Genomic DNA, 24952 nt, shown 5'->3' with positions numbered 1-24952 from the left:
AGGCATGTTTCGGGCGTTTCACACGGCTCTTCGAATCAGTCCCAAGACCATTGGTCTCTCGGTCAGATCGGGCTTGGTGCTATTCGGATCCAGAGCCGCATTAGTCGAGCCAGCTAATCGCAACTCCCTCGGCAACCCGGTGGACATTCAGTTTACACGTCCAATCACGAAAAACGGCTCTTGGGTTGATTCCTGGCAGCTGGCTCTGACCAATTGGCAAGCGTCTTTGTTGACGTTATTGCGGGCTCTGAACTTGCTCCGAATTTGTTTCCCCCTGATCATTCTCTCTCCGATTGCCTATTATCGGGAAGGCTACCGATACACTTGGTTCCGGAGGTTAGTTCGAACTCTGGAGCAATGTGGTCCCATCTTTATAAAACTGGGACAATGGGCTGCCACGAGACGAGATCTCTTCCCCTTGAGTCTCTGTCAAGAATTATCCGTCCTCCATAGAAGCACTCAAACCCACACATGGTTAGAGACTAAAGACATCTTGGAATCGAATCTCGAACAAGGTGAGCTGGTCCATTGTAAAATAGCTCTTGAAGCACACCGGAAAAGGGACTGGGATTGGCAGCAAGGCAACGCATTACGTTTTCCTTCAATTGAAACAGACAACAGGTTCCTGCAATTACGTGCTTTAATTTTCTGCTCGATCGAGCGACTGGATCAAAAGTTATGCTCTCTCGAAACACAGGACATAACCAGGCTCAGATGGAATGAACTAGGGCCCTGATTTTAAAACAGGGGCGCGAGAATGAACTAGCCCTCTTCTTGTAATCATTTACCAAATGAGGGCTAGCTCATTCATTTCGTGTAGAGATTTGTGATAAATTTTGAGGGGGCATAAGTTTGGACTCGGCCATTCAATTGAGCTGAAAATTGAAATACAAAAATTTAGCGACCAGGGATCAATCTCATCGGAAGAAAAAAGTAATGGGCAGACTCAGTTTCGGATCGACCATAGCTTCCCCGTCCATATTCCTGTGGTTCATGAATGAGTGTAATGGGGTTTTAATCGTAGACTCATGGTTCCAGAACTGACCAAAGTCTTCCATCACATTGAGGAGTTTCCATTTGGTTCGGGTAGTTGTGCTCAAGTCCACAAGGCCAAATTGAAGTCCAATGACACCATGGTCGCCGTCAAGGTCCTTCATCCGAATATCCGACACTTGTTCCAACAAGATCTGAAAGTAATGCAAGCAATTGCCAAATCAGTCCTGTGGATGGCTCCAAACTTGAAATGGCTCAGTCCGGACGAATCCCTCAGAGAGTTTGCCAAATTGATGGATTGTCAGCTAAATCTGAAGATCGAGGCTCAAAACCTGGAACTCCTGAGTCGAAACTTCAAGTCCACATCGAACGTGATTTTTCCAAAACCCGTTCATCATTTGTGCTCCGAGTATGTTCTAGTGGAGACTTTTGAAGAAGGCATTCACATTGGTGACTTCATCAAGGATGTAGTAAACGAGCAAGATCGTCCTTTGATGAAGAAGGTCGCTAATATTGGAGTGCACATGCTTCTCAAAATGGTACTGAATGGTTAGCAAGAGGGAAAATTTCAAATATATTTCAATAACCTCTTTGCCATCGTGGTGTTGCTAGATATTTCAGGATAATCTGGTTCATGGCGACCTTCATCCTGGGAACATCCTCGTTCGAAATGAGGATCCACCTCGGATCGTCATTCTAGACCCTGGCATCGTTTCAAGCCTCTCCACTCACGACATGGGCAACTTTAAATCTGTGTTCAAGGCCGTTATTTCAGGTAAATTCCAAGAGTCATTCTTACAGAACCAAACATTTTGAAAATACTAATGAATTTGTACTTAAATTCAGGAGATGGAAGTCGGGTAGGCCATTTGTTTCTCGAGAGATCATTCAATCAATGTCAGTCTCCCGAGAAATTTGTCAAAGAAATGGAATCCATTGTCCTCGAAGCTCGAAGTCAACAGTTGTCGCTCAATCGGCTGGATGTATCCAAGCTTTTAACCAAAGTGTTCAATACCCTACTCGTTCATGAGGTCAAACTGGAATCCAATTTTGCTTCGGTCATATTAGCCATTCTCGTTCTTGAAGGCCTTGGTCGCACACTAGATCCGGACTTAGATCTAGTCATTAAAGCCACTCCATATGTGATGAGATCTTAGGACGCGCTTGTTGTCGTTATTATAATTATTGTTATTATTATTTTTTCAATATGATATGACAATACTGACAAAGATATTAACATTAAAATAATCATTATCATTCAAATAATTATTATTATCATTATCAAGTTTGACTGTTATCAGTAATGTTTTGCAGGGTGGGAAAGGACAAGGCCTGGAGCACCTCCTTGCAGATTTCTCGAAAATGTTCCACCTCGGTCAATTTCTCTGACAGATCCTTTTGATTTCGTGCTAGACCCGCCATTTCGGTCGACAGACTATCCACTTTGTTCCTCTGTTGAATGGCCTCCTTTTGGAGATCCTGAAGGCGTTTTTCCAACTTTTTTCTGACTGATTTGGAATCTAATCAAAGAGAGAGGGGAAGACAATCAAGATAACTCAGTTTAAATTTTCCCGCCTATTTACTTACCGTTCAGATGCTTCTTGAACGACAAAATAACCGCCTCCACTCCTACCCAAGTGGCCACTTTCTGTTTTTTCCCTGTCAGTCCTCCTGGAGAAGGAGCGGATGAGTTGTGACCGCCAAAATCTGGAGACGGAACCGGGGGTAAGGGAGAAAGGGTCCCATTCCCAGTGGTAGTGAGTCCATTCAGAAAGGGCATGGGAGGGCTTTTGGAGGCGTCCACCGCCTTCATATCTTGATAGGGAAGTGGCATCAGACTTGAAAAGTTTATATTAGGTAAATGGTTTTGAGTTAGAGGAAGCAAAGGGAGTGAGGGTACGACGGGACAAGCTGTGGTGGTTGACTGGGGTTTTCCGTTGACCAGAGCTTGAGCTAGCTTCGTATTTTGTTGCTCAAGAGTCAGGATTGTTGGTTTTTTGGATTCGATTTTAGGATGTAGGAAGGTGGTCCGGTTGGGCGGGGGATTCGAAGTGGGTGTCAGATCTCGGAGCCGGGACAAGTAGACAAGGCTTTTGGTTCGCGTATCTTGAGGGGTTCTGGCTAATCGCTCTTCCAGGATTGTTTTCCATTCATCTTCTTTCTCTGAGAGAGAAGTAAATTCTAATGCAATCACTTATGTATTTACTCCAAATGAAGATGCGGTTGTAGTTACCTTGAACTTCCTCTGAAGGAACTTGCCAGAGGTCCAGAGATGTCATGAATTTTGATTTGCCTTGAGAGTCTGCCGCTTGGTGTTGAGATTGAGCTCCAGCATCAATATTAGGGAGTGGCAAGGTTGGGGAATCGGAAGATCGATTTTTATCTTCTAAATCATCTTCTGCATCTTTTGCGTTCTCCTCTACTTTAAACTTGGCGTCATGATCTGAAATGAGTGAATGCAAGGATAAGCAAAGTCATTGTTGCTTCGTGAAGTGCTATTTAGGTAAAAAAATCTTACCGTTTTTCTTACGATGAGTGCCCAATCTGAAATAGCGTAGATATTTCAATTTTTCCTTGGTAAGGACTTCTTGATTCGGTTTGACAAAATGTTCATCATCTTCTTTCTTGATTGAGGTTGGCGGAGATGGAGCCGGAGCTTTGACGTCGTTGTTCTTGTCCACTTGGATGATATTAGAAATGGCGGATATTGTGGTTTCATTTGAATTTTCATCCTAAAGTAGATAGAAAGTAGCTTCTTAGTTTCTACACGCAAAATCACTTCTGTTAAGAATGAAAGTTACCTTGACGTTTTCCAGTTCAACTTTGGGCAAATCTGAGCAAGAGAAAGGATTGACACAAACAACTTTATCATTGTAGTGTAGTGTTGCAGTTTCTTCAGCGTGAGCAGCGACTCTTGGAGCCGGAATGGGTTCAAGGGGGCATGGTATGACGGATCTAGATTCTTTAGTGTCTTGGTCGGACAATTTGGCACACTTTTCTCGTTGACCAATGGAGTTAGAAGACGAGGCAAAATCATCCTCGAAAGGTCTCACGAACTTCCGCTTCCGGTTAGCCTCGGGCTTAACTTCTTCTTTAATCTCGCTCACCTTTTTCACTTCGGAAATGTCCAAGGGTTTGGTTGGTAAAAGATGGCAACCTCCACCGTTCAAGAGTGGATTGGGTGCTTGATCTACTAAGGATTCAACCTTAGGTGGTTGACAGACGGCTGACTGTTGAGTCGCCATTGAGACCATTGCCGGAGCAGATCTCATCTGAGGCCCCTCCCAAGAGGTATTGGGAGGGGCTGGGCAGTTTCCCGTAAGAGACAGTGGTGAAAAGTATGAGGCTAGTGCGGGATGCAATGGATAGTTTGATAAACTAGAAGCCACGTTTGGTAAAGTTGAGGTGACTGGAGGAGCGGTGAGTAACGCAGAGAGGGACGACTCGGTCGCCGTCGTTGGTGTTGTCGTTGATGTTGGAGGTGTGGATGGTTTTGAGGTGCGACTTGAGGACCGATCTCTGACTTTTTCTTTGACAGATTCCTCATCTTTCTTGGTGTGCTTCCTTTTCTCCCTCTCTTGTCGATCTCGGTCTTTCTTCGGTTCCGCAGCGAATGTGGGCGAAGATTGGTTTGGTGTTCCGGGGCTTGGTAATGAACAAGAAACTGGAGTAGATATGGTGGGAGCTAACGCTGGTGATCCAGGATAAAGACCTGGAAAGCTTTGACTTGGTGGAATTGCCCTCCCTGGTTGAGCCAATCCCGTGGCTATGGCATACCTCTCCAATTGGGCCCGATACCATGCTTCGGCCTCCAGCCTATTTGTAGAAGATTTCAGACGACTTTAGCACCAACGATATTCTTTATACTCGTGTGATTTAGTGAATGAACTCACCCATAAGCTGCTGAAAGTGGACTGCCAGCAAATAATCCGGGATGATAGCCTGAGGCCATGAGAGCTGCAGCGTAGTTAGGGTGCATGCCTAGGCTCGGATGGGAATAAGATGACACAACTGAGCTTAATGAGGGTATTCCAGACACGGCGCTCCCCAGGGCTGGATGCCCTTTGCCCAAACTTAGATCTGGCTTATAAGGTTGGAAGCCAGAGCTGACCAAGCTTTGACTTGGCTTTTGTAGTGATAGTATCGAAGAGGTGGAGGAGGGGGTCACATTTGTTCCAAAATCAGATTGGGGTGAAAAGTGTGAATTCTGACTGGAAGAAAATCCCTGCAAGAACAAATTTGGATTGAAAAAGTTAGCCACGTAACGTTGGCCGAAAGGAAAACAAAATCCTTACTTTTCTAACGTCCATAAGTGAGGCCTGAGTGGCAGTATCGGGAGTTGAGGCAATCAATTGGGTCGGAGCGATCGTTCCAATTGGCGGCTGACCCAACCCCATGGATCCGACTGATCCAGGAGTGGTTGCCATTGGGCCAACGGAGGCTCTTTTGGCCTTTTCGCCTTCCAAAGTGTTTGCAGTGGCATTTTTGGCCAGATTCCTCAACGCAGCGGCAAAACTAGAAGTACCCCCACCTCCTCCGCCAACCGTTGTGGGCGGTTGGGCCAGGCTTGTTTGGTTTGGAGCGGGTCCAAGATTGGGTGCCGACCAAGGAGTGAGAGGCGAGCCTCTATGTAGAGATGACGAGGCTGATATCGCCATACGCTGGCCATTTGAGGATGCGGTCGATGTTGGAGGTAATGGAGTCAACGTTGACAACGAAGGGGTAGATGGGGGTGGAGGCTTCAATTGTGAGCCATTGGGCAGAGGGGGCAAACCTGAAAAATGTGAGTGAGAGTTGTGCATTTTTTGTTGGTACTATTGTTGAGAGAAGTCAACTTTTCGAGGGGAAAAGTGGATCGGGCAAGAGTTGTTTCCTAAGACGACTCACTTTTTCGGACCGAAGACAAATGAGTGCTCACTCACGCTCAATTTGGCATAGACATCCGAGTTTCCCTTTCCTAATCTTCCCCTCTTGTACGTGTGGTCAAGCTAAGCAAAGGAGAAAGGTCAACACCATCAATGAAAGACCCTCACAGTTTTACAGAACCACCACCATGACTGACCAAAATTGGCCCGATGAAAACGAGCGGATTTAACCAGTATCATCTTTTGACTTAAAGGTCTATGGTCGGTTTTGATTGAACGGGCCCTTGGCTTTCAACCAGTTTCTCTCCTATTGTACAGTAGATAACTCCCTCTTGTCAATAATTCTTTAAAACTCAAAAAAACAAATTGTTAATGTCAGGAACATATTTGTGACGGTGGGAAATATGTAAATACTTGTTCGTCGTTGATTGAATGTCATCCGCCCTTCTTGGGCGGATCCCTCAAACATCAATTCTGGAAGACTCCTCGTCACAAGCTCCATCATCGTGTCTCTTGATTGCGCTTGAACAAAATATCCTGAAGGCATGCACGAGCCCGGTAAAGTGTGCTTCCACTTGGCTTCAGTCTGCAAAAGCTCTCTCTTCTATTTCCCTGTGTGTCTCTTTCTCTATGCGTTACTCGTCTATTGGACCATTACTTTCGACGACATTCGCTCGAAACTCCTTCATCCCCTTCTGGTGCCTCCAACGCGAGTCATGCAGACAAAGGCGGAATGAGAATCGTCGAGCAAGTTGTCTCCGATCCCTTTCGTGAGCAAGTGTGCAAAGCCCCTCTCATTTTGCCATTCAACTCATAACCTTTTCCCTCTCGCGCCTCTTGGGAGACCGCCTTCCATGCTCTTTACTTGTTTCCGTCCGACTGTCTCCTTCATCTAACCATAACAATGTACCACATACTGTACACACACTGTACATGCACAGGGCAGACACACTTCCAACCTCACTTCTTCATCTTAGGGACCACGACTGGTAAGTGCCACGACAGAGACCCACGAGGACGGACCACTACGAAGTTTCATGGTCCTCATTCCGTTGTCATCACCATCCGTTCCCCACCGAGGCTTCATCTTAGCCCCCCTTCCCACATAAACGAGAAGCCTCTATTACAAGCCGACGCATGTCGTATACCGTAGTAGTGGTAGGAGTGGTAAGCGAGTGAGGGTATATTATTTTCATAGGAGAAGGCCGTGTTTTTTCACCGAAGCAATCTCTCTGTGTAACCTCGTTTGGTGCGAGTGCCAAGCACATTGGCACTGGCTTGTCACCACGGTATTAGGTGGTGTGGTACAAGCGAGTATACGTACATACACATACAGTACATACAGTAAATGGGGGAGGCCTCAGTGGACAAGTCGTCTCGCTTGCACAATTTGCTTGCTCCATGTTCCCATGTGTGGGTCTCATTCAACTGACTGCTGCCTAGACTCTAAGGATCGACTACTGTATGTACAGTAGACGAGCACATGGAGCATAATTTACTGAACAAACCTGAATGAGGAGGTAGTGAAGAATGGATAGCTTGGGTCGAAAGTTCCGAGGAGTTCATATAAAGAGTGGATTGCATTTGTCAACTGGTTTTTTTCTACTTTGTCAATGGAACTGAATTGTCAATTCCTTGCTACTCTCATATTTAGAGGAGGTATGGGATCCCTTAAAAAATAATGTATGTTGGGTGTGGTGAATACCTCATGGAAATATCACAAGCAAACCATAACCCTTAGCACCAAATTCACCCGTCCAAGAAGAAATGTGATGGACAAATGTATTCAAAATATTCTGTAACTTTTCAGTTGGCTAACACCATTCCAACAAACGAAAAATAAATCACAGGCACAATATTTCCATTGTCAATGCCAAAGGTATCGCTGAGCCTGGATGTCGGATCTAACTGTGTTCGAGACATCCACAGGAATTTATATTCATCCAAGGAGAAATGGTGGGAACATGTAAGAAAGAGAAGAGGCGAATGAGAGTGAAAAGGAGAGAGAGAGCGAGGAAGACGACCATGATGATTGTCGGCCAAGTCAACCACTGCTCACAAGTACGTACTACTCCCATATACTTTCTGAAGGTGAGAGAAAGAGGGTTTGAAAGAGAGAGAGAGAAAGACACTTCTTCTCTCGCTACTGCTTCCCTACTTCAATCTTCTGTTCTTCCTGAGAGGACCTTCGCAAAGGCCAGATCAGTGAAAGACACACACCAAAGACTTAAACGAGTACTAGATGACAGATTCGCCCCGAACCGAGTCCTGGCGGAGGAAATTATCTTCAACGTAGGCGAACAATGAGACCAAGTAGGAGACGTCGAGCGAGAAAAATTGAAGCTAAGATTTCGTCAAGATCCATGCCCAATTAGAAATCTGTGCGTTCACAGTGCCAACCAGTGCCACCAGCGTAGAATGAAACAGAGGAGAAAAAGTGGAGATGGTCGAGCATGGGGAAAGAGATGATGTTCGGAAGGATTTCCCCAACTCAAGCTCGGGCAATCTTCACTCGGCGCCATTGTTGGATCGAGTGAGCGAGCTGCTCTTTGTTGAGGTGGAAATGGAACTCTTAGGTTCCACGATCGAGTAAGAGCTGACTGCTAGCCCTATGAAGCTACTTCGGTCGTCATCGGGAACCTTGAGGCACAATGCAAAAACCATGGAGGAGGGCATTGTGTCCTTCATTCTGAGGTTTGATATCCTGATCCTTGGGATAGTTGCCAGATCTTTCCTTCAAGTCGCTGTACTTTCGCTGGGCCTGGAGGTGGAACGGAAGAGATATTGTAAAGCTTTCGTAGCTTCTTTTTTGCATTACGCAACAAGTAATTACATCTCGAGCTAAGTGCTTGTAATTTGGCATTAAAGATGATTTGACCACCACCTTCACCTTTGGGGTATATCGGGCACCTTCACCGTGACTGACGGGATCACGAATAAAAGACTTGGCATTCCTGGTTGGTTTGGTGGAACAAAAGAATGGCTTCATTGCCATTCCTTGGCCATCATTCTCCATTGTGCCCATCGTAGTCTTTTGTTGCCGCCTCGAGAGAGATCCCTCTTCTAGACCCAACGGAAGGTTCGTTGGTTCTGGGTTCACCGCTGTCCTTCTCCTGGCTCTCTCTTTTTCTTTTTCTCTCGCTCTCTCATTCTTTTTCCTACTCTACCTACTGGTTCTCATCCTGTTGTTCCCTCAAATCTTGGGTGTCTTTTCTTTTTTCACCATTTCGTCGTCCTCTTCCACCATTGGCACCAGTGCCTCTTCGTCTTAGCCCTCTAGTTCTTCTCAAAGTTCCCAATCCTCTTTTCTTGGTCCACTTGCTCTGATATGGAACATCGGCACCGTTTGGCTTGCTGCTTTGTGCCAACCACAATCCAAGGATCTGAACTTCCCACTAGATGTGGTTCTTCAGTCACTCTCGCCGCATTGAGAAGTGTTTCTGACATCTCGAGCTTGCACGGCGGAAATATGGATTGGAATAGCAACAACATTGGCCTCTACCCTCAAACACGCCTGGTTTGACCTTTTATCAATATTCTCATCTACAGCAGATGCATGGGAACTCTGTGTGGAAATCGTGCCATACCCTCTGGCCTTGGCTTCCAAAAAGAGCTGGAATTTATCGAGGAACTCCTCGCGCATCTCCCAATTCCAGCCAGTTCCACCGCTCTCTTTCATTCTCAAGTTCCTGGTACTCGAGGTAGAACAGTAACGCGGCAGGACGTTGACGCTGAACTCGACCCAAGCGCGGTGGTTTGTTCCTGGTTCACACATCAGACCCAGGAACTTAGTCAACATAGATCCTTGTCCAGAATTGGATCTGTTGGTCCGCACGTGGTTCTTCAGCTTGACTGGAAGATGATCAAAATGCGGCGGGACAAAAAGAGAAGGCGGGGAGGGAGAAGGTCTTCAACCTTTGCACATGGTCATTTGATGATATTCCTGCCTGCGTTCCATGTCCCCTTTGGGATGAGATAGGGGCTACATGGAACAACCACGAGAGAAAAAATCTGGGTAGAAACTTGTCTCGCGAATGCATGGACACCTCTGAAAATAAGACTCGTAAATCAACTAATTTATACTGTACACATCAAGAGGTGAATCATGGTGGGGTGGATACACCAATCTGCAATATTGTATCGGAGAGGATTGTGTTCCGGTCTATTGCTTAAATCCCAAGCTAGTTTCACGAGCTAGCAGGGCGTCTTCATCTTTGCTAGACACTTATTTATCCAGCAATCTCCCTTGGAACGATAAATGCCTCTCTGACCCTCCTCCTTCGGAAAGGAAGGAAGCCAGCGAGCAAATACGGACCAACGATTCTATCCATTTCGTCGTCTCGGATCCCCTTCTCTCCTTCTCCCCTGCCATCGTATGGTTTGATGGCATAGTGAGCATCTTCCATTCTCTACCCTCGTCTATCTTGTTCCATTCTCTTTCCCGTCCTCTCCTCTTAGATTCTCTTCCCTCCTTCTGGTCTCAAAAGCCTCATGCTGCCTTTAGCCACAGTGCTGGAGAAGTACGTACTAGAGTACTTGGTGTTGTACTATCCGCAGGACCTACTGTAGTTACGACCATCTCCATGAAGGAAAAGTAGAAGTAGAAGGGCAAGAAGAAGTGATGGTGGTGGAGGTGGTGGTGGTGGTGGCAGTAGTAGTAGTAGTAGTAGTAGTAGTAGTAGTGGAGTTGTACGATGTTGGAAGAACTCCATCTACGTCTCCAACATGCCAGACCATCCATTTGCTCATCACTGCTTGAAGGAGGTCGGCCATAGACTTTTTTGCCTCGTCTTCTCAACTTCTTCTTCCCTCTGGCCCGCCTTCGTCTCTTTCGTTCTCCTCAACTCATCCACCATTTGACGATAGCATCTCTCCCTCTGGCTGATCATCCATGGGCCTCAAATCCATACCCAAAAAGGTCCCAAGTGGAAGCGTAGTAGGCATGGGGGGCGAAGGGCCATGTTATTTGCCAAGCCCCCACTTTGAGCTCTTTCCGAGTTGGAAAAGTTTCTTAAGAAATGCATCTCTCCTCATTCGGGACCCGTTGGACTGTCGGTCGGTTGGTTGGTTGGTTAGGCGCTAGAAGACCCATTGCAATGACGGTGGCACGTATTCATCGCAAAATACATACGTAGCATTTAACAACACGAGAAAACTAGTGCCCTGTATCCCAACCGAAGTAAGTAAGCTGCTTGAGTGGAAAGAAATTGTAATTGGTTCATGGTTTTCGGTCCCATTTCATTTGCTTGTGCTATTATTACTTCGCTTAGAGCTCTGACTGGCATTGGGTATTGCAGCAATGAGGGGAATACTGAAGAGACAAGACTGGAAAAGACGAGATGTGTCCCATTATAAGCCAAGAGCAGAGGGGACTAGTGGTGGAAACGAGAGAAAGAGACGCCTAGCTTAACTTGAAAGCCTCCGAGACTTTTCAGCGGAACCAAGGCACCAAATACAGTAAGTACTACGTTCATCGTATTAGGAGTAGCACTACTGTCATAGTACGATCCACGACGTGGTGTGCACTCTATGCTGCAGCATTATGGTCCCAGTCTTCTTACGTGGTGCGTACGTCCGTACGTCCGTACGTCCGTACGTCCGTACTTACTTCGAAGTACCGTAGTTAGTTGCGAGGCATTGGATCCATTGACGCTCTACAACAATCCTGTTCTCCAGTCAAAGAATGGGGAGAAGAGAGGGGAGTGGAAGGGATCCTGTAGTCGTTTTCTCCTTCCGTTCTTTCATGCCGTCGTTGTCGTCTTCTCTATCCTCCTCTTTCACATGGGTAGACTGAGTGGTCCTCACCACACAACCAATGCCTCGTTATTGTGACCAAACAGAGCGGTGGAACTTTATACTCGAGGATTGGAAGCCGAAACCAAAGAACAGGAGGACGAAAAGAAGAAGAAGAAAGAGAGGAGCAGTGGTGGTGGTGGTGGTGGTGGTGGTGGTGCCAATGCTTCTCAACCACCACTGCCACCACCTCCTCTTCCTCTCGCCAGAAGTACCCGACCAGTGGCTGAATGCACTAAGCCTTCGAGGAGAGGGGAACTTTATACTCGAGGAATGGAAACTCTTCGCTTATTGTTGAGGATAGAGGAGAACGTCGTTATAAGCTTTAGACATTTGCTTCATCACCAGCCACCAGCCAGTGGAGCCCCAGCTCTGGCCTTTGTACTCAGTAGGACTACCACTACCCTACATGAGTGCTACGACTGAGTATACGCACTATGACTGGATGGAAGTACCCTGGTGTTCCTACGTATACTACTACATGGACCAAAGGGAGGAGAACGAGAAAGAGGCCATAAGGGAACACACCGCTGAGGACGGAAGAGAGGCAGAATGGAGAAGAGGAACTTTATACACGAGAATGAAGCTAGCGAGATAGTCAAGGAGTGGAAGAGGAAGAACGAGCACCAGAAGAAGAAGAAGAAGAAGAAGACCCAAGGAACCAGACTGCCAGCAAATGGACCTTTATACTCGGGGAAACGGAGAAAAGAAAAAGGGACTCGGAAACAGGAACGAGGATGATGTGATGGTGGTAGCGGTGGTGGTGAGAGTAGACCAGGAGGAGGAAGAAAAGGAGAGGAAGAAGAAGAAGTGGTGGTGGTGGTGGTGGTGGTGGAGGTAGTAGTGATAGTACGGTAGTAAGGAAGAAATAGGGGTGGTGGACTGGTGTGGTAGTAAGGCTTCAGGAAAGAAACTTCTTTTGAGACATGTCATTCGCTATACGAACTGTGTGTATGGACAGAGACAGGGACTAGTAGTGACTGATAGTAGTAGGGAGAGTCACCAGGCGTGGAACTCTCTCGACCAGAGTCAAAAGGGAACACATAGACTATTGGAACTCTTCACCAAGAGTCTTCTGTTTGCCCAAGCTATAGCAAAGGGCCTTCTTCTGCTTCTTCTTCTTCTTCTTCTTCCTTCTCCTCTGCTTTTCCGTCTCCTTCCTCTTCCCCTCTTCCCATGTATAAACGTGTTTCGGTGTGGGTTGTTGAGTGAACGAGTAAAAGACGGATCCTAACATGGTAGCAGTGTACGTAGTGGCACACTAGCATTATAGAGCCAAGTGGCAGACGTCGAGCCACAGTCATAAGCACTAACACAGAAGGGGGAACTTTTATTCCCGAGAAGAGAGGAAGAGAAGAAGGAGGAGCAGAAGTAGTTGGAAAGGGATCCATCCAAGCCACTACCACGGTGCCACTGTGTGCACTCACCAAATGGAAAGATACTCTTTATGCTCGAGGAATAGGAACCGTTACAAGCAAAGGGGAACGAACCACCACTGGAGTCAGCCACCAATGAGAACGGACCGAAATACGTGGTACAAGGAACGCACATATACATTGGTATTCCAATGTGAATTGGTTATTCACTATGGGAAGACGGCAACCTCTGGCGTGTCGTGTGCTGCAATATATAGTGTCTCTTTTCCGAGGTCCCAACATGCTTGAACAACACATGACAAATTGCTCCAATCCGGAGGGGTAATCTGGACCCTCCCAATTAGATTCTAGATTTTTGTCCTCCAGCCGTTTTTTATGCCTTGGGTCCATGCAAAAAGCCAACGAGACTTGTCCCAGCCCAAAGCAGCGAATGTTAACAGAGTTCAGACAACTAACTCGGGGCCCCTACTCAGATGATCCAAAGGAGGCCAGAAAGACGAGGGAGAAGAAGAAGAAGAAGAAGAAGAAGAAGAAGAGGAAGACGTCGAAGTAAAAGCCGGCCAAGAGGCGAAGAAGAATGAGGAGAAGAAGAGACGACCAGACGAGGGGAAATAGTGGAGCGGTGGTGGGGTGGTGGTAGTGGTGAGTGGTAGTAGTAGTAGTAGTAGTAGTAGTAGTAGTAGTAGTGGTAGTGATCTCAGTTGAGTTGCTAGTTCCCGTCTCCGCATGGAACAAAAACGACGAACTAGCCAGCCTCCACCAATGTGTGGAAAGATGGACCAACCCAGAACTCACTCACTCACTCACTCACCCACTCACCCACTCAAGCCATCTAACCAACCGAGCACCTCGATTGCAGAGGGATTCGACGATAAATGAGCAAAATCGACCGCTAAATAAAGACTGGAGGGAGATGGTACAATCTCTCTTGCCAACCAGCCAATGGAGCAATGGACGGAAGATGGTCGCGGTGATGGTGGCCACGTTGTTGTTGTTGTTGTTGTTGTAAAAATAGTGGTGGTAATGTAGGATATCTTTGTTTGGATCTGTGGTAGAGAGAGAGGATCGAGTAGCCGAAGTCGCAGTAGTACTCATGCTACACGTCCCCTAAGAAAGGTGGTTGGGGGGATCTTGGCCAACACTTCCAAAGAAATGAGACCTGCTCGTTATTGAACGACTGGGCTTATCTCGGCACTCAGCCTTAAGAGGCCAGTTCCCATCCCTGCTGCAATCGATGGGTGCCCACAATCCTAGATGTGACATATGCCCACAGCTTTTGTTCTTCCCTCGTTTCATGCCACATCTAGTCTCGATCATTCATGTCCAACTAACTGGAACACGAATAGGATTGTCGAACCCACCACTCGTCCCACCAAAACAAAATGATCCTACCCTCGTTTCCATTATCATTACTACTACTACTACCACTACTCCTCCACATGGTGGTTTGGTTAGGAGGTTGAATTATGGCAAATTGAAGTCCTCGTTCGCAATTCGAGGTCTGAGTCATGGAATAACTTGTTTAAGCGCATGAACGTATGCCACAAGAACACGGCCGGCAAAAGGGGCGGGTGAGTAAGGGGAGGAGAAGGAGGAGGGCTCTTTCCCCAATCATGTACGCACTCGAGAGGTTGTGGCTAAAGTTGCGGCCGCTTTCGCTTTGCATTTAAACGCTCGACAGCTTGCTTGCATATCATGTGTAAATTTTCTCTTTGTTCTCTCAATTGGTTATCACCCGGTTGTACAAGCGTATTCAGTTCACAGTTTGTGGCACAGATAGGAAGAGAGGGAAAACTAGGAGTACTAATACTAGTGGTGCTCGCGGTAGGTGCTTGTACTGTTGTACTAATAGTGGGGGCTCTCTTTCCCTCGTTCGCCAAGTGTCCCTTTTCCTCCTCTCGTAAAAGCGTAATGAAGTGTTTCGTATTACTGTACTTGAGTATGAGTCCATTCATCCCAAGAGCGAGCAACCTTGTGACTAGTTCGTTGAAAATCCATAAAAATATATACATTGCACTAAATGTACATATACTTTTAGGGGTATTTTTCAAAACTATAAATGAGTTCAAAAGAAAAAATAAGAACTCGTAGATCGTGGATCCAGCAAACAGTTCCCATCTGAGCAAGCTTGTGCCCATTAAGTTTAGAAAACATGTTTTTTTGGTTCGTCACCAGCTTTACTTGAGACGATCATGAAAAGAATTTGGACCGATTAGACTTTGGTCTACCAACTAGATATTTTGAATTGATCCTTTGTGCCATTTCAACAAACTTCATGACGTCTTTGGAAAGGATGATTTTATAAGGAAAACTCTTTTTGCTCGAACACTTTCGGAAGAGGGGCTGCTCCAGATTGGATTGGATCGTGTGGAATTCCCTCCCTAGCTCATTTTACTGAACCGCTAACATGATCCAAAGTTTGAGATCAACACGACGAGCATTTCGTAGTTGGAATCATCCATAAGGTGAAAATGAACCAACACGGATCTGGTACAAATCACCACGGTTTGAGAGCGGTATGAAGTAGACCTCGTAATTCACAAATGCACACTAGAAATATAGGTCCGAACCTAATTTTTAGTCACGCAAATGGACGCTTCTGCCTACTCCAGATCTGAGTGGGATCAAGTCCGGGCCATGGCCCCAATTGGTCGGGTAAAAAATGACCATTGGTTTACCATTCCTCACCTGGGATTCATACTTAATTGGCGTCTACTCTACTTGGTACGACTTGGCAACGACCGGTCCAAGCTACCGAAATGAAATCAAGTAGTACAAGAACCCTACTTATTTGCCGGTTGGTCGCGTGGTTAGTTGGCTGGTTCATTCGATACTTCTCTCTCTCTCTCTGTCATTATCCAGCAATCCTTTCATGCAAATGACCGCTTTGCCCTGACTCGTGGATCTCTGCGGATCTCGACGAGGAACCTGGGGAAGAGCTTGGGAAGCAGTTCAGAATGCCAAAAAAGTTTTACGAGACTTGACACCGGGGGCCAAAAGGGAATATTGCACGCGAAACTTTTGCTGCTCCTTCGGAACCCCTCAAATGCCACTGGTGGTGGTGGTGGTGGTGGTGGTGATGGTGGTCGCCGTCAATGGGATCAGTGGTGGTGGGTTGGTCGAGATGGTAGAAAACCATTGTGCTATGTTGTAAGGGCCAAACAAGTGTGGCTCTTTTGATCCGTCCCACTAGTTCAAACGAGGCAGGCTCCACTCGCACGCATGAGCTTAGTACACGGAACCATGATAGTGGCATACAAACATGCGTGGCCATGTACATGGGACTAAGTTGGCAAGGATTTGGAAGGGCCAATGACCACGTTATGGATAGGGGTGAGATAGTGTAACAGGGACCAATGGACCAAGCAGGGGCAAGGTATAACTAACTATGATTTATGGCCAATGATGTACGGGCATTTATTGATAAAAGCCGACCACCACGTAAGAAAGAGGTGGCTACTTCTGACGAAAAGTTCCGCCACCAAGATGACAACGGGGTGTTCCCAATCTAGTGTGCACTTGTGGCGAAAATAGCCGACATTTCCGATCAACTGTCAAGTGAATGATGACTTGGCTGGCTTATCAGACCCTCGTGGCTATTCTAACGGCATGTTCATGTATTAGTCACTATAGCATGCATACTTGCGTCTCAAGTTTTTACCCTCCGCGCACTTCTCAAACAACTCCGATCTCCACTGCCACCACAGGGGGTATGTCAAAGCAGGAAATTTGACTTACCATTGGTTGAAGAGTGGTAAAGTCCAAACAGACTTGACGCCCCCGGAGGCGGGGTCGAGGCTAATAGAGAAGACACGCCCTCATTCATGCCATGACCCATCATCGGCAAAGATACCGAGCCATGTGGCGGCAACGCGGTAGCTGAACGGAAATCCATGGTCATGGAACAACTGGAACTCGTCACCCACTCTGCAGCATGTTGCCGAGCACACTCGGTCCAATTATCGTAATCGGGACGAATTTGTCACTCGACCGCACTCTCATGAACTTGCTCCACGAATGGATCCCGTATCCTGCGATTGTTTACATTCATCTGATCCGAGGCCCGCGTAAAAGCCGACTGTCGGTGATCTTGTGTGCTTGGGTGGTGGGCTCTCGTCTCTCGTCTCCTCTCATTTTCCCCCTGGTTCTCCACGTTCTCGACGGAGTTCATTTGATATGACTGGGAAAGAGCGAGCTCGGAGAAGGAGCGTGAGCGCCCGATCACTCGGGTGTCCTCGTCTTTTTTTCGCTTGGTTCCATCGGTTGCTCGTCGCTCACTACGTACGTATGTAATACGTACGACTAACTCACACTCCTCTCCCGTTGTTCCTACCACTACCAAGTTCCGTCCAAGATGGAACAACATGGACCACACCAACTTAAGTGGAGATCAGAAGTGCCACAGTCGTTGGAACGATATCCTTTGAGCAGGGGCGCCGTTCCTCGATTTGCTCATGAGCCGTTGAAGCGGGTGGAACGTAGAACCCAACTCTATTAATTTTCTTCACCAAACCTGGCCATTTGCCTATTTTGGTTGCCATAGGTTCCATCAAAATGCATCTGAGGATGGAATTAGCGACCCTCAGAAGTGCGAAGCAAGTGTCTGAAAGATTTCTTGTTGCAGATATCTGGTTTCGGTCCCTCTCGCTCCATTCTCATTCTTTCCTTCCTTCTCTGCCCCCCTCCTGCTTCATCTCGGCATTGGAAGTACTAGTAGTTAGTACTCGCCTTGGTAGTTCCCTACTACCCCTTGGCTTGACTGCGTCCGTCTATCCCTCTCACCACCATTTCTTCTCGTGGTGTCTCTCCCTGTCTTGATATTCTTGGTACGAGAATCTCGTTCTCTCGTTTGGCTCTTGGCCGTCATTTTCCTTCTCCTCCTCTTTCTCAGCTCTGTCCCTTCTTCCAATGGCAAATCGGAACCCAAAGTCTATGGGATATCATCATGGCATCACAACTGAGGAACACACTCCTAAGCCATGTCTCCTCGTGTCTGGTGGACACTAGGTATACGTACAGAATGTGTGTATGTGTCTGCCAAAGGACAGTGATCCGACACATGCTTGCTTCCAAATCCGCACTCACCCAAAGATGGTAGTGGGTTCTTTCGCGATATTTGTGGCTGAATGGCTCTCTGCATTGTACAGTACAGACACGGAGACAGACAGACACTGAGTGGATGGAGGGATGAATGAATGGATGGATGGATGGATGGATGGATGGCTAGAGAAGGCGTTTGGTTCCAATTCGCTTTTGGGATAACAGCGGCGAGTGGGAGGCGTAGTACTTTACTACCGAGACTAGTGGTGTGATGTCTCCCTTGTTGACAGTTGTCAAGGGGTGTGCGTGCTCGTGGTGTGGCCAGAGACATTCATTCTCGTCCCATCTCATCCACCGATCCATCAGACCTATTGAACAAGAAGTATCGCCTTTTGCATATATACGTTGTACACACGCAGGCACGCACACACAGACACACATCTCCATGCAACCAACCAACCAACCAACCAAATAGGCACACTGAGAAGTGGAACTGCTGATGTTGTGATCCCGTTTGATTGGCAGTAGGATGGCGTCCCACGTTCCAAACCAAATCATTGGCCAGGGACCATTTTGTTGAGAGCGAATGTGATGGCCCAACTATTGTTTATTCGAAATACAAGGGAGGGGAGGGTGCTTAGTTATCCACTCAAGTTCCAGATGGGCGGAAAGGTTTGAGGCTCAAGAATCACTCAAATTTGGAACTGCTCAAAAGAGGCGAAACTGTTTCCCAACGAGAGAGATTGCATTTGAGAAAGGTTTTGCGTGTGGAAACCAAAGGTTTCGTGAACAAGTATACCAGCCTAAGCCATATACCACTTAGTTGAAGCTCATGACTTACGGTTACACCTGTATAAACCTGTTTTGGTTCTATGATCTGAGCTTACAACAACAATTCTTCAACCTCAAAAGCCTGTCGAATATTATTTAACTGTTATGATAATCATGGGTCCCGAGTCAAATCTCGTTGTATTAGGACCAGATTGGACCCCGAAGTGAGCCAGTAAAAGTAAATGCATGTATGACAAAACCCTTCCATCACATGATTTCTAGTCTTTTCAACTCAATGGAATGAATCCCTGTCAGAACTTCCCTGTCGGAATTGAGAAATGCAGAAGGGATTCCGCTCCCGCACGTGCCGCCTCATCAAAAATACATCGAACCAATGGGTGGGTTATTTCAGGATTTGGGGAAACCTGATCTTTCGCACCCCGTTCCGAGTCAAGAGATAAAGCGGTTTGAAACCCAGATTCCACCATTATTGACTCACTCATCATCTCGTCTTGACAGTGATCCCAGTGTGCCAACTAGCTCTATTCACCCGTCTTTTCGATCACTTGCTCGATCGATGGATAGAGCCCTCCTTTTCAACCTTCCAAATCTGAAACGGTGGTTTGCAGTTGTACATTTATTGAGTTACAGTAGAAAAATGACGATATTCAGCGGAGTCGCCATCGCCGAATAGCAATATATCAGTCAGACCACAGAAGGCAATATTTAAAATAATAAGATTAATATTAATGATACAAAATAGTAATGGTGCTGATCAAGAGTGGTAGGAACTCAAAGAAAGTAACATTTCAGCTAAAAGAGTTGACAATAGTTTAAACGAGTTCGAGATTTGCAGAATTACACTAGCAAAGAGATAGTTGTTGTAGACGGGCGAAGAAGAGTGTGTGTGTGTGTGTGTAATATGAGAGAAAAACGAGAAAATATGCTCTTCAGTGTGCTCCCCAAGGGAACAATTGGCGGCGGAGAATCTTGATTCGAGAATGAATTTTCGTTGAAAGAAAACAACAACCACAGCGATCTCTCCCTGCCTTCAAAATCTGGAAGAAGGGTCGTGGTACGTGCATATAATGCCTAATAAAGTACTTGCAATGACGGGAAGCAGGGAGGGAGCCACAAGTATGTGTTGGGATATGAATACACTTGCATTGTCACTACATTCAATTGATATTACGGAGCTGGAAAACGGGTCATTATCGATCCCAACAATAACCTATCCAACTAATTAAGCTAAATCAAGCCAACCCACGCACGGCGGCTCGATATTGAATCTATCATTATAAAAAATGTGTGTTTATGGGTCGGGTTGCTTTTTGAAAACACCCCCGTCAATAGAAGTCAGTGAGTGACCACCTTCATTGTCGTCGTCGTCGTCGTCAAGTTCTAAAGCAGGTTGCATTGGACTTCATTTGGACGTTTTTGGTCCAACTACTGCGGCTGTCATCGAGTTCGTGGCTGCAGCGATTGAGGAGGACGTCAGAGCTGGTCGACCACTCCCACCGCTGGTGTGAGGCACGCCTCCTGCACTAGTCTTGATTGCGTTGGTTCCTGAAGACATGGATTTGAATTCCTGTTTGCTCAACCTCTCCTGCGGTGTGGTGATATGGCTGGACGATTCCTCGGGCGGAGGAGGGATTTGCATCCAATTGTATTGGCGCTTTTCCACGGGGATCCCGTACCGCTCACCATCTCTGAATTGGCCCAATAGGCTTTCGAAGCAATCAAGGCATACTGCCACCATTTCATCACTTTCCAGGGTAATCACGCCTTTTCTGATCTTGTGCTGGTTGAGGAACGGAAAGTCCTGAAATATGTAGAAAACCGACAAAATATTAATTTCAAGTCATTCATAGGTTGTATCTGTTGTCAAATTTACGTTAAGTAGGTATGGATATGCGCGAAGACTGCTGCGAATGCATAAATGCGTTGTTGGTATGCTAGAACATTGCCGGACATCTCAAGAACTCGTTTGCTGTCTTTTTAGCTTCTGAACAGGATCTAGCTTTCCTTGGTAAAATACGATCAAGGTGGTGTGTACTAATGCTGAACTGCAACTTTTCGTTGTGTCTAGCGTTTTTTTTCCTTTTACGGGGTTTTCACGAAAAGAATTAGTACATACAGGAACAGAACAGGCAGCAATCGTTGTTCGATCCAGTTTTCAATTCCTCTCAAGTCAGTTTATGTAAAGAAGTATGGACGAGCCGAACAATCATCACAAAAGAAAAGAACAATAAAACATGTTACCCAAGGGTGGAGGGCATGTTCTTGACGTGGGTGTTGGCTTTTTGAAGTATTCTTCATATGAAAAGGCTTTGGTTTTTTTTATCCTACGTTCTCAATGTGACATATTTTTTGAGCTACTGTTCAGTATTTGCAGATTTTTTATTCAATTCACATTTAAGCGAGTTGTATGAAGAGAAATTGTACTAAAGAGGCTCGCCGACCTGTTTCACACCCTGATTTTGCTAAGCCAATCACAAATGCGCAGTTAGAGGATGCTACCTATTGTAAGAAATGATCAACTTACCAAGACTCGGAGAGCCCTTATTCGCTTTCGATATGTTGTAATACCACAGACGTAGCACGTGTACTCGGAAATGTTATATTTCCTCTCGTGCGGCTCAATTAGGGGCTTTGAATTGACAAACTGGTTCCACTGGACCATGAGGGAATGATAGCAGAATGTGCAAACTAGGGCGGTTCCATCTTCCCGGAGGGTCTCAGCACGATCCTTGGGAACGTGGCTCTTCAGGAACGGAAAATAGGGGGCTTTCTTCCCCGGGACGGACGAGTACAGCATACGGGCAAAACTCAGTTCCGAATGAAGGCCACACAAGAAGCAATAAAACGAGGAGGCCGAGGACGAGGATTTGTCGTTGGACAATTTGGCGGCGATCGGTCCTGTGGCCGTGGACACTTGGGCCGATAAGGCGGTGGTGGTGGAGGCCGCCTCACTGGGATTGGCATTGGTGGAGTGCCCCGAATGAACCGATGAGAATCCGGGTGAATGGCACGTGGGTGCGCTAGTTACAGCGGCCTTGAGGTTGGACACCAGAGCCCCTGAAGTGGGCATGGGATGGGACAGGTTGTTCCCAGGCCCATCTTTGGGGCTATGAGACCTGGACTCTTGAGTGTTGGACCGAGGACGAGGATAGGCCTGAGTGGCCTGACCCACTTCCGAGGCTGGCGCTGACTTGCTCGGAGTGACGGCTCCCGAACTTCTCTGAGACGCCGGCGATTGTGCACGCACACTGCTGACACTGCGTGGACGCACTAGAAGACTAGGGTAAGTGTAGGTTCGCTCGGAAATGGGCCGACTCTCCTTCTGGTACTGTGACCACTGGTTGATCAAAGACGTGGTACAGAGTTGACAAGCCCGTGTCCGGCCTTGCTTGTCATCATCAAACTCGTTGAAATCTTCCAGCTTGGGCAACGTCACCAGGAAGGGGAAGTAGGGTAGACCTCCCGCAGGAGGTGGACGGGTGTGAAGGTACTTGAATGACCCGACCGAGAACTTCCTCCGGCAGAGCGGACACGTGATATCTGCGGGGAGACAATGGTTCACGTCGTCATAGGAGTCCGGGTCGTAACGCAACTTCTTCTTGGGCGGGAGTAACGAGGGCTTGCTGACTATATGGCTACTCCCGCCACTTAGGCCGAGCTTGTCCTTGGTCTCCTTCACGGACTTGTAACACAGCGTACAGACCTGCACCATGCCTTGCGGCGAAATGGGGCTGGCGCCCGGAGGGGGTTTCTGCGTATAGATGAACGGGTAGTAGGGCTCGTTCTCGGCGTTGGGCTTCACGTAGACCAAACGTAACGAGAGCGACTGGTACTCCAAGGCACACATGTAGCACACAAACGTGGCATTGTCACTCGTGGGGGTGAGCCGCTTGCGTAACGAATAATTCCGATCCGAATGCGGCTTGTCTTCGGCCTCGAACTGTTTCCATTGATCGAGCAAATGCTGGTGGCACTCGTCACAGGTTTGCACGCGGCCTGAGGCATCCATAGGGCGCGAGCGCGGCGGTCGCGGATGCGACAACAGACTGGAGTAGAACGGCTCCTTGTCCATTTGTTTGGCAAATGAGTGTGACAGCACGCCCTTCTTGAACTCGTCCCCGCACACATAGCACACTTCAAACGAGGCGTTTTTGTCGGGTAAGGTCAGATCCAAAATGTCAGTCGATGACCCGGCCCCTTCGGATTGATAACTACTACTGGGATGAGACACGGCACTCAGATGCGACGCCACCGACGAGCGCGATTTCATGGTTTCCCGCTCGCGCGAGCCGGACGACAAATCCAAAGCCGAATCATTGTCTTGGCCGGGATCGTGACCGCGCGAGCCGTTCCCGCCCAAGGCGTGGGCGCCCACCGACGACTCATCTAGGGTCAAGGGCGCGGAGGGCGTCACGCCGCCCCGATGTGGCGGCGCCAACCCCCGACGTGGCGCACCACTGGGGGGCCAGCTGTGATGGGCCAAGGGACTGCTGACGGGTGGGGCGCGATCCGAGCTTTCGTAGCCGCCGTGCGCAGCCGAGCCGCTCGAGGTCAGGCCGGTCGAGACGGCGCCGGGATTCATCATCATGGATGAGGTCGTGGAAGCTAAAACGCGGCTTTGGACTTGATGGGCCGCCTCCAGCTGAAGGTCCTTATTGGGAAAGGGCAGACCATCCATGCGTTTGACCGAGTACACGCGCTTGATCAATGGGATGCGGTTCTTCTCATAATCGTCCCATTGCGACATGAGCACGGTATAACACGGGCGACACGATTTGGCTTCCCCGCCCTCTTCCAGGGGCGGTCCGGCCAATGGCGGGTGGTGGTGGATCAAAAAAGGGAAATGCGGCAACCCGTGAGGCTTGCCCGGATGAGGCGGAAGGGCGAAAAGCGGGTAATCCGCCGGCACTTGCGCCCCGCACACAAAACAGGCGATCCGGGGCGGGGGATAAAACGCCGGAGGACCTTTCCGCCCATACATGGTACACGCCCACCACCAGCGGTGGCTTAGCCGGCGTTACACGCCCGCCTTTCCCCCCACACCACGCCGCGCATCACCCACCCAAATGACCTAATGCCCGTACACGCCACACAATCACCAATGCGGTCACTTCATGAACCGTGGGGCCGCCGGTAAGGCAATCCAGACGCGTCTAACTGAGGTTACCGGATCCGGGGGAACCAGGAGGAGGAGTGGCCACTACCGTCCGTCAAGTCTACCGAGACCCCGACAACAACGACTTACTCCCTCTCGATTGATCACGTCTCTCCGTCTTCAGGGTTTCCGAGTTCCTCACTCCGTCCGTCTGTCTGTCGGTCTGAGTGTCTGTGTGCGGGCCTCCCAACTTGCGACTCGCTCAGCTCGCCCATGCCATCCCATGCCATCCCGTGCCATCCCTGAGCCTCAGCCTCTTGAGCTTGTTCACCCTCCTCTCACCAGCTTCAACAGCTTCGTCAGCTTCCTTCCTCAGCCCCGGCCGAATCTCTCCATCGGCCACCACCACACAGGCACGCACAGGCACGCACAGGCACGCAGGCCCTGAGCCACACTCCCGCCCTCCGCCAAGGGGGCAGATTTTCGGGCTGGCCTGGATGATCCGGCAGCCCAGGCTGAGTCTGATTTTGGGGCTCAAATGGGATGTGGGTCGGGGTGGGTCAAGTGAGCCTCCTGGCTGCTCAGCCGGTCCAGGGTTGCCGAGCATTGCTACACATCGAATAGAGATCAGTGGCCAGTTCCGACACGGAATCGAGCCCATGCCGCCTTTTCGTCGGTGTTGCCTTTTTCCCTTAGGATTTTTATGGTGGGATGTTCTTGGCCATCGGAAAAGCCTTCATGAGGTAGAGAGAGAGTCAACCGAATTGACTTTGGTTTTGAATGGATTGACTGACATTTCACGACTTCCACGTTTCCTACAAGGGCTAAAATCAAGGTGCTAAATATGATAATAGGTCTAAAGAGGGGATCGAGGAGACTCCGAAGAGGAGTCTTCCGGCAGTATCCAGGAAGCCAGTCTGGCACCAGACAACAGTAATATTGAGCAGTAAAAACAAATACTAAATTGATAAAGAAACGAATAAAGATACAACTTTTAG

At 47.9% G+C, this 24952-nt stretch overlaps 3 protein-coding genes across 4 annotated transcripts; 1 reads left to right on the top strand and 2 right to left on the bottom strand.

The window, feature by feature from the left end:
• Positions 1-4: 4 nt before the first annotated feature.
• Positions 5-2250, top strand: LOC131884605 (uncharacterized aarF domain-containing protein kinase 2-like). The gene is made up of 4 exons (XM_059232439.1): positions 5-515; positions 1039-1532; positions 1606-1768; positions 1840-2250. Exons 1-4 carry the CDS (start codon positions 5-7, stop codon positions 2148-2150), a joined length of 1479 nt encoding a protein of 492 aa, XP_059088422.1. The 3' UTR covers positions 2151-2250.
• LOC131884600 (uncharacterized) lies at positions 2245-18487 on the bottom strand. Of its 2 annotated transcripts, none has more exons than XM_059232432.1 (8): positions 16766-18487; positions 5289-5767; positions 4887-5218; positions 3795-4809; positions 3512-3725; positions 3227-3436; positions 2581-3156; positions 2245-2513 (listed from the first exon to the last, which is right to left on the bottom strand). In XM_059232432.1, exons 1-8 carry the CDS (start codon positions 16926-16928, stop codon positions 2275-2277), a joined length of 3228 nt encoding a protein of 1075 aa, XP_059088415.1. In that variant the 5' UTR covers positions 16929-18487; the 3' UTR covers positions 2245-2274. The 2 variants fall into 2 exon arrangements, with proteins under 2 accessions (XP_059088415.1, XP_059088413.1); XM_059232430.1 differs by having other exon boundaries at positions 18113-18487.
• A 973-nt stretch (positions 18488-19460) lies between these two features.
• On the bottom strand, positions 19461-24190 carry LOC131884601 (uncharacterized). Its single transcript, XM_059232433.1, has 2 exons — positions 21384-24190; positions 19461-20660 (listed from the first exon to the last, which is right to left on the bottom strand). The coding sequence occupies exons 1-2, from the start codon at positions 23838-23840 to the stop codon at positions 20262-20264; spliced, it is 2856 nt and encodes a 951-aa protein (XP_059088416.1). The 5' UTR covers positions 23841-24190; the 3' UTR covers positions 19461-20261.
• Between the last annotated feature and the right edge of the window lie 762 nt (positions 24191-24952).

The sequence above is a fragment of the Tigriopus californicus genome, chromosome 8 (assembly GCF_007210705.1).
Source record: "Tigriopus californicus strain San Diego chromosome 8, Tcal_SD_v2.1, whole genome shotgun sequence".
NCBI lineage: Eukaryota > Metazoa > Arthropoda > Copepoda > Harpacticoida > Harpacticidae > Tigriopus > Tigriopus californicus.
Note: the sequence above shows the minus strand (reverse complement) of the source record. Positions and strands in the feature narration are given on the sequence as shown.

What these genes read in the sequence shown, in the direction of transcription:
- LOC131884605 (XM_059232439.1), top strand. Translation starts at nt 5, where the DNA reads ATGTTTCGGGCGTTTCACACGGCTCTTCGAATCAGTCCCAAGACCATT. An exon ending in GGAATCGAATCTCGAACAAG is followed by an intron (nt 516 to 1,038) that starts GTGAGCTGGTCC and finishes TCATGGTTCCAG; the next exon opens with AACTGACCAAAGTCTTCCAT. An exon ending in GTTCAAGGCCGTTATTTCAG is followed by an intron (nt 1,769 to 1,839) that starts GTAAATTCCAAG and finishes ACTTAAATTCAG; the next exon opens with GAGATGGAAGTCGGGTAGGC.
- LOC131884600 (XM_059232430.1), bottom strand. Translation starts at nt 18,398, where the DNA reads ATGTCTCTGGCCACACCACGAGCACGCACACCCCTTGACAACTGTCAA. An exon ending in CCACTTTCAGCAGCTTATGG is followed by an intron (nt 4,810 to 4,886) that starts GTGAGTTCATTC and finishes TTCTACAAATAG; the next exon opens with GCTGGAGGCCGAAGCATGGT. An exon ending in GTTCAAGAAGCATCTGAACG is followed by an intron (nt 2,514 to 2,580) that starts GTAAGTAAATAG and finishes CTCTTTGATTAG; the next exon opens with ATTCCAAATCAGTCAGAAAA.
- LOC131884601 (XM_059232433.1), bottom strand. Translation starts at nt 23,840, where the DNA reads ATGTATGGGCGGAAAGGTCCTCCGGCGTTTTATCCCCCGCCCCGGATC. An exon ending in TAAGGGCTCTCCGAGTCTTG is followed by an intron (nt 20,661 to 21,383) that starts GTAAGTTGATCA and finishes TACATATTTCAG; the next exon opens with GACTTTCCGTTCCTCAACCA.